This window comes from Saccostrea cucullata, unplaced genomic scaffold (genome assembly GCF_032062105.1).
Source record: "Saccostrea cucullata isolate Sc308-1 unplaced genomic scaffold, CSIRO_AGI_Scuc_v1 ctg7960, whole genome shotgun sequence".
In the NCBI taxonomy this organism is placed as follows: domain Eukaryota; kingdom Metazoa; phylum Mollusca; class Bivalvia; order Ostreida; family Ostreidae; genus Saccostrea; species Saccostrea cuccullata.
This window is the reverse complement of record NW_026936377.1, coordinates 56,655-65,827: the sequence shown is the minus strand read 5'-3', so window position 1 is coordinate 65,827 and position 9,173 is coordinate 56,655. Positions and strand designations below refer to the sequence as shown.

The following is a 9,173-nucleotide window of genomic DNA, read 5'->3' as shown; positions in this document are numbered from 1 at the left end:
CTGGGAACAAAATTTAAAAAAAAATAGATTGAAAGGAAATTATGAACTGTGAAATGTACGTATGACGTCACGTCTGCAAAGTGCTAAAAGCCAAAACACGCTCAACTTGGTGACGAAAAGTTTGTCAACGATTTTCTTGTACCATTTGATGTATCAGAGGGATAAACATTTTTGCAGTTTTTATAGACGATATGCATTTCATGCAGTCTTTTAACAGTTGACGGAATTTCCGTGGGGTCTGGCTTTTTACTTACGTTGCCTAAGTAAAGATAGAGGCAACAACGTCTAAACCGTCGTCAGAGAGGGTCTTTAATGGGTTCTAATCAACAGTGAAGATGACGTTGACGCGTAAAAGAGCCACGTACGCCAAGATCGGGTTACTCAACCTGCAACCTGTTTAATCACCACCATACTACCAAAGAAAACTGCTGTGAATATAAGAGGCTTTAGTTATCTTTACTTTAACCATAAAACTAAAAGAAACCAAATGCTAGATTTGGGTTTTATGGTTGGTCAATTATACGTTGTTGTTCCTCTCACTGGTGCATGCGTGTGCCGTTTGCCTTCTTTGGTACATGGCCCAATGTAGCCCGTTTTTATCAAGACTTTCTCGCAAAATGTCATAGTTACCCATTCGACTGTTCTCCTTTTTCTCATTAAATATCTATGTGACTACGTTGACTTGATAGGTTCGAAATACCCACGCTGGTCTCTTTTAAACTAAAGTTTGCCTTATTGAAAGGATTAAATAATATCCCCATTTTAAGGATAAACACACGAACTCCAATCAAAGAGAATCAAGGCTGTGAAAGATGCGCGGAGGAGACTTTGACGTTAATGAGAAATTTCAATTTCAACTTTTGGGGGGGTATTGTCATTAGAGCTTCAATAACTCATGAATAATGAGGCTAACTCAATTTTCAGTAAAAGATAATTTTTAATGTTAGATTGGTAAACTAGAAAACACATAAGGAAAAATAAAATTATTTCACATTAAAATTTAACCACGCGTTTTTTTTCCCCATTCATATATGTATTATTACAAAATTTTATTATGCAGCAAATTGATACATCGGTTATATAACATACAACTTCAATTACACAGAGTACAACACAGTGCTGTATATTATTTCAGATATTTTATTTTCTTCACTTGTCTGCTCAAAAATTCAGGTACAAACAGATTGTCATTTTTATCTGTACACGGTCCCAAAGGATTACACAGTCCACATTCTATGAAACAGAGAAACTGTCCATCGTGGTCTATGATGTGGACACAATCATTGTAATAATCAGCTGTAAGGATGTGACTGACTGTCGGTGGTAATTCCTCTTGGACCGAATAATTTGTTCTTTGGAGCAGGAGTATGTCCAGTGTACCTGAATCTCAGATTCCCGGTCTTATTGACCACCACTACTACTTTAGCTTCATTGTCAGTCACGCAAATATCCAGGTTCCTGTTCTCAGTTATGTGTCTGTTACGACTACCAGTTGAATAGAGAAGTTTACCTTTATCATCAAACTGAATGGTTTTTATCTCTGTGGAGCCAGAGTAACGGACAACTTTTCTTTGTTTTTTATCATCACTATACATGATAACCAGGAGGTCACCAGAGGAGGTACTACAGACACACTGAGGTTTCCAGTTCTGCAGTCTGATCACCTCCTCTATCTTCTCATTCTTCACAATGTTCACAGTTCTATCTTTGTTATCAGTATAAACTAGATCTCCGTCTTTTGTCACTGCTATATCCCATGGTGAGTTCCCTGACTTGGTTGTGATTGACTTGAGCAGTGATCCCTGATTAATGCTGAAGAGTTTCATGGTGCTGTCATTTCCTCTTGTCCAGATTTCTTCATCACTCAGACAGGCCACATTGTAAAGGTGACGACTATACCTAGTGTCTATGGTGATGACCGTCTCTGGTTCATCAAGCAGCTGTTTGGCTGGAGGAGAGTATCCAGCTTCTGGTGATTTCTGGGTTGTCTTCATGCTGTAGCCATGTTTATCTGAGGTTAAAGAACTTGATGATAAGACTCCAAATAGTTTTAGAAGTTCTTCTTCGAGTATTTTTTTCGGCATGAATTTGGGTAAAGATGGCACTATTTTGTGTGGAAGATTTCTGTATATATGTACTCTGGATGTGACGCTAGACAGTTTTGACAAGTCATTAGTGTCTGTAGCCATTTCAATTGAATCAATTTCATCCTTGATGTCAGACATTGTCTTGTTTATTTCATCCAGTTGTCTCTGTAGAGTTTGTAACTGTGTGTTTTTCATCTCATCAACTTCAGCTTTAAGTTTCCTGACAAGTTTGTCAATTTCTCTGTGCCAGTCCTCTCCATGTTTTGTTATGGCTGTTGAGAGATCTCCATATTCCTTTTCTAGCCGACTCATTCTGTTTTGTACATCAGAGGCAATGTCCTGGTAGGTTGGATAAATTTTATCATTTAATTCATTTCTTTCTTTCGTAATTCTTTCTTTCTTTTCATCCAGAACTCTCAAGATTTTAGATAATTCATGACCTAAGTGTTCATTTGATTCAATGCAGCTGGTGCAGACAGGAATATCACATTGATTACAGTACATGATACATTGTTGTTTTTCATGAGATTTACATCCAGGGTATTGGGGGTGGATTTTCTGGACTGAAATTTGACGACTTGGTGGTCCTTGGATTCATCTGTTGATATGTGTTCTCCCACACAGGCCTTACACAGGTTGACAAGACATGTATCACAGTGCATCTGTACCACAGCTGTCTCACACAGGTCACATCGCATCACGTCCTGGGCACTGGTACGGGGGTCCATGATTAGATTTTGTTTCTAAAGCATAAAAATTTATCATTAATAGTAAATCCATGTAGCGGAAGTGTTTGAAACTCACTGTAAAATTAGCTTGACATGTAGGACTGATTGCTAGTGAAAGTTATTATCCTTGACAAAAATGTACTAGCCCCCCCCAAAAAAATTGTCTTTTATAAGTTTTTTTTTAGCAGTAATGTAAATGGGGCTAACTCATTATATATTCGATCCCAGACCTATAGGCTAATGAATTCTACTTAATTGTTAAGGCTAAAAAAATGACAACAGAAACAAAAAACAAAATGCCCATACTCATCGTCTTTTTTTTTGGGGGGGGGGAGGGATCTTTCACTAAGTTTTCTGTAAATCTTTCTTTATTTAAGAATTTGCCAGAGTTTAACTTTACAGCAACAAAAAGTGGGGAAACCAATCAACCTTTTTATGAAAAATTTCATAATAAAACTATCAGCAAAAGACTATTGTCCAAAACAAATTGGGAGGATTGAGCCCATGTCACATACTACAAGCCTGCATATGTACATAAACAAGTAATTGGATAATATTATTAAAACAAGGTTCATCGAATCTTAATTTTTTAAAGAAATTTTTCTTCCAGTAGTTAAAGCTTATGGAATTTCATTTTCAATGATTTTGTGAACATCTCATTATCACAGAAAAACTTGCTGTATTTCCTACCTGAGTTCAGTAATGGCGTCTTTCCTTGATCAAATTCCAATTGCAGTCTTAATGTACACAGATCACGTGACATACCTGTGTTATCTACCTGTCAGGTGTTTATACTTCCTGGTCTAAAAGGAGATTTAAATACGTTGTTAAAAATAAATTCTGTTTAAAATGCAAGTTTTATTTCATAAAATACATGTAGACCAATTCCTGTGAATTGAATAGATTCATCATAACTGTCCCCCACCTTTACAAAAGGTAGCTAGGAACACTTTCTCCATAACCAATATAATCAGACTAACTAGAGGAACTGTGAGCAATGAGCTCACTAAATGATACTCCCCGCCTCCCATATGAATATAATGGCAGCATCCATGTTTTGCTTTGGGAAACCCAAAATATGTGTCGGATCAAAAAGTAAAATAGAAGGTGCAAAATAGCAATATGTAATAAAGATTCTGTGAAAGTTTCATCAAATTTCATTTTGTGGTCTGAGAGGAGTAGCGGATAAGAGATGGGTACCCCAAAGCATAACAGACGGATGGATGGACGGACAGACAGACATACCAATTACTATATACCCTCCCGCTTTTCAAGCGGAGGTATAACTAACTTGCCACATGGGGTGGTGAAGAAATAGTAAAGTACTTGTAGCTATCGTGAAATTGGTTTATAACTTCAGTTATTTTTAAGCCAAAATAATACAACTTGTGTAAGAAGGAAACGTAAGATAAATTTAAGTTTGGATTCAGTGTGCTACTTAAGGAATGTCACTCGTCAGTTTAGAAAAGTTCAGACGGAACATTTTGTTTTTTTAAATACTGTTTGATTTTGTTATAATTGCAGTCCGATAATATATATTCAGTCTTATAATTATTATTGTTGGACAGCTACAGGTAAGTTTTTAGACTGCAAGAATAAAGGCATGATGTCATAGCGATGTTTTAAGTTCACATTCTGTATCACTAAAAACTAGACGCATCTAATACTTGCGATGCAAGTTACATGTAAAGAACACATTCCATTCCATTAAAAGTATTTTGACTTCTCAGTTATAATGCTGCTAATTTCATGTTACAAATGAAATTACAATTATCTTCACAAGCAATTTAAGGTAGGACAAAACACCTGTGGATTCTATTTTAACCAATTTCTTAAAAAGTACCGGAGAAAAGAAGAATAAGTTACTATAATGACATCAATGAATAATCCCTGTAAGAAAAATAATAAGTTTTGGCATGTTTGCGTCATATTTTGTGAAAAAATCAGAGAATCCTATATATTGGTCACTTGGGGGCTTACATTTGGAATGTTTTTATGCTAACTAAGTGAAATAAACAAGCATATGACAGTCTGTTATAAAATGCAGTGTAACTTTTGTTCCATACATAGTAGAGAAATGATATTTGGACACATATATCAGGGGTCTCCATTCTTTATGTACTACTAAGGTCAAGGTCATATCAAGAGGTCAAAGGTCAAATATTGTGACGTCATCTACTGAATCTTTTAGTTTTTTTGCCATTGAAATTTTTTTGATCGCAAAAATATCTGAAACCACCGGATCAATTTTCTTTATTTGTACACATTTTATTCTAGGACCCATATGAATCATTCTGTTGATTTTTTGTAAAAATTGAATTATACATTTTCTCTTACGAAAACTTAAACTGTCGGATATTTACATGTAAATTTTCAATTCCGTCGCTACGTATGTTGTATTTTTACTTAATATTTTACTAAAATTTTCCAGAATCAAGTTGACTTACTAACTTAAAGCAACACAAAGGTTATCTTTATTAAAAAGTATTACACAGATTTGCGATAGATCAATTGATAATTCTAAAATAAGGCTCATTCTCAAGTTTAATGTCTGATTTTACAATCTTTTTACAGGGGTCTGATAGGCCATATTTCAGACTATGTGGGCAAAAAATGTGTGGTTGAATTTCTTTCATATCATACATAAAGAGAGATTTTGTATCCTAGAACAAAATATCAAAGTTTCAGGAAAATTGAATTTGAGGAAAAATTTGGCCTATCTATTGTGTCCTACCTTAATTCTGATTATTGTATTTCAGTGACAATTAAGGGGGATGTACGGCCACCTTTAGTGCTGTGAGAACAAAATGTAAACATTTCTTCAAATGGCTAAAATACATGATATTTTGATCAAATTTTAAGTCCTTATGATAAAAATACAATAAATATTCATAACTGAATGCACGTTGTGCATATATAATCTATACTTTTGCAGAAAAATGCTTTTGATATGCTCCTTAGAACTGCGCAGCTACAGAATTCAGCAGAGCCTTAAAAAATCAAAAAAAATATGCAAACTGTGCATCAATGTTCTCTCTACAACCATTTGTTGAGAAAATGTCTAAATTTTGCACTTTTAAATGATAATTTCAAGTTCAAAACAAGGTATCGTTGTCTTCAAAAAGAGTGTAAAGAACCATGAAAGTAGTTCATGGATAGCAGCACGTGGTCTATTTTTAGCACAAAATTTTGTTTTCCAGAACTCTTCTTAATATGGAGGGACATAACAATCTTTAAATGTACAAGAGAATTACAGTTGCAAAATATTTCAAATAGTATGAACACTTTTAAAAGAGGAAATGTGTTATAGTATGGCTCGAAGTATCTTATTTAGTATTATTATCGAACAGTTGTTAAATAATGTACTTATTGATATCAAAGAAAAAATCTTAAACTCTTTGATTCCAGGTAAGGAAAAATGAGCACCATCAAAGTTAAGAATTAAAAGTTTGTAAGTTTGCCACACATACATGTAACTTATAATATATATCAAAATTTTAATTATCACCAATGAAACACAAAGAAATTAAACACATAAAATCGATATGAATGACCTTGATTTAGTACCTACTAGTACAAGGGGTGATCAAAAAGTTCGCGAACTATCTCTATATCTACAAAACCACAATTCAGATTTAAGAAACAAATTTGGTGCACACATAGCCAAACACAAATTCTATAAAATAGCATATGCTGAATAAAGTTTTGCTCATAATGACGTCATTATGCAGGTACTTGTGACGAAAAATGGTTGCCTAAGTGGAACTCGTTTAAGAAACGACTAAAATATTTATGGTATATCTTAAAAATGCCTTTGAAGTAGCATATAAGAATTTGTTCATAGTTTATTAAGACAAATAACTTCCTACAAATTCAATAAATTATTGGATAGATCGTTTTAGTGAAGGAAAGCAGATGGTTAAATATGATACTTATTACAATGAAGCGCATTGAAGTGGTAAAATTTTCCGTTCGAATGGAACGTTTTGAGCTATCTTTAGAACGTTTATTGTCATCTTATGACACGCCCATTTCTTTAGAAATGGATAAAACGGTCAATTTGTTTATTCGAATACCCGTAGAACAGGTTTTCCATAAATATAATAGCCAATCAAATTGACGGTCTAAATAAACACCGAGTAAACACGCGTTCGACCGAAACATGTGTTGTGGTAACTTCAATAGATATGATAAGTTTAAAAATATGTACATATTCGTTGCAATTTGCGTTTTACAGAAGCGGGGAGTCTCTAATTCTTTCTTCTAATTTTTTTAAAGCTCCATTTCGGTGTAACTCATGTTGCTTGTCACGAAGAGCGGGGTGTCCTTGGACATTACGACGAATATTTCTTTTTCGTTTCTAAAGAAATGGGCGTGTCATTATGTTATAATTGACGTTCAAAACATGACTCAGAACGTTTCATCCAAACAGAAAATTTTACCACTTCAATGCGCTTCATTGTATATTGCCCAGTGATATATTAGCAAGTTTGAAAAGGGATGTGTTTTTAATTAAGCAATATGCTATCAAAGACCTCCAATTTACACTTTGAAAAATACTTGAATATTTCAACAATAATATAACTATCAAATACCTAAGATATATCGTTTACTTTTTGATTTACCCTCGTATACTCTGTCAAATAAACATTTACAATTTTGATTTTAGCGGAGGAACATTTGAAAAGGAATGAAATCATTCAGAGTGGGTTAGGAGATTTAATGAATAAAAAAACTTTTTCTATTTGCCCTTTTTGTCAAAATTACAATTTTACAGAGTAAAGAAAAAAATCAACATTAATAAATATTTTATACCATCTTTAAAATGACGTTTCGTGGTCCTTCCAACTCAGGGAAAATTATTGGGTCCGTATTTATAGGTGAGAAAAAAATTCCTAAAATTTTAAACATATTCGTTGACGGAAGAAAAAAAAACATGTAATGGGATGTAAAAAAAAATGAGTCGGGCCATTTCTAGGACTTGAATAGATCGGGAGAGAGGGCAACCAAATATTTTATAACAAATTGTCTTATAAGGCTAGTACATGTTCCATCACATACTTAGTAATGCAAAATTTTTGAATCTTTGGCACTATTTTGAAAAACAAACAAAGGATTTTTTTTTTTGGGGGGGGGTTAGCCTCTCATTTTTTTTGCGTGATAGACATAGCTTATGCAATGGACTTTTCTTTGCAAACATTGTGCTTGCTTCTAAATTTCAAACAAACAACTCAATATATTTTATCAAGCTTCGTATGTTCTATGAGCAAGAGCTAACAATGTTGTCAACATAATGAGACATGATGCGTTTTTATGTCCAAACATTACTCCATACAATGTGTGGTTCGTTGCAAACAATCTAGCTATTTATGTGAGGTGCCTGAAGGAAATCCTATAACTGCCTAATTTTTCTTTCTAACTGCTAAACAAAATAGACACATGTACCAACTTTTCGAATGTAAGACGTGTAATTACAATTTGTTTTTCATGCACCGCATATTGTTTAACATTTTCAAATTAAATGCTAAGCATCCTCCTTGCAGTGCCCCATTTGAAGATAACTTCTATCGCCACAGGAAAAAGACCCACCGTAATCACATATGTTTAGGACATGTTTTATCTTTTTTCTTGAATTTTAAAGAAACCAACAAATCATCAAGACTTGTTCCATGAAAAATTAAATACAATCATGGTAATAAACGCATCTATCCACAGCAGATATATTCACATGCCAACCACGTGCTCAGTGGAATGATATTATCGAGGAAACTCGAGCTGTAAACAGAACAGTTTTTCCCGATTTGCTGGGGTGGGGTTAAAATCGCTTTTTTTTTTCATTAATCAGACGATGCAATGCAACAAATAAAAGTAGTAAGTAATATAACCTAATGATTATTACTTAGTTATTTCTTGTCTTGATGTTATTATGATCGCATTTATTTTAAAATCAATGCTATTCGAACTCTGTGTGACAGAGGAATGGCGGACGAAATAAACACATGGCCTCAGGAAGACACCCATATGAAAAATCAAATTTTCAAGAATTATGGATAATGACAAGAAAAAAGCGAAACAAATGGTTGTAGCCATATTATCAATGAATCAAACTAACACTATATTCAATGCATTTTTCATCTCGTGAATGCTGTAGCTGCGCAGTTCTAACATGATTAATTTCCTCCTAATTAAAACAAAATAAACTTAATTATTAACTGATTTTGGTCTCTAACAGTAGGTAATTAGTGCATTAGCACTTTGAGTAACTTTGGGCTAGTTTAGTAGAGTATTAAGCGCATTCTTGGTATTTCTTATTTTACACCAGACTAGATCCAATATGGCTTGTACATCCCCCTTAAGG

At 33.9% G+C, this 9,173-nt stretch overlaps 1 protein-coding gene across 1 annotated transcript; it reads right to left on the bottom strand.

Moving 5' to 3' along the window:
• Positions 1-1,292: 1,292 nt before the first annotated feature.
• Positions 1,293-2,282, bottom strand: LOC134245411 (uncharacterized). The gene is made up of 2 exons (XM_062727700.1): positions 1,636-2,282; positions 1,293-1,485 (listed from the first exon to the last, which is right to left on the bottom strand). Exons 1-2 carry the CDS (start codon positions 2,280-2,282, stop codon positions 1,293-1,295), a joined length of 840 nt encoding a protein of 279 aa, XP_062583684.1.
• Positions 2,283-9,173: the final 6,891 nt, after the last annotated feature.

What these genes read in the sequence shown, in the direction of transcription:
- LOC134245411 (XM_062727700.1), bottom strand. Translation starts at nt 2,282, where the DNA reads ATGAAAAACACACAGTTACAAACTCTACAGAGACAACTGGATGAAATA. An exon ending in CTGCAGAACTGGAAACCTCA is followed by an intron (nt 1,486 to 1,635) that starts GTGTGTCTGTAG and finishes TTCAACTGGTAG; the next exon opens with TCGTAACAGACACATAACTG.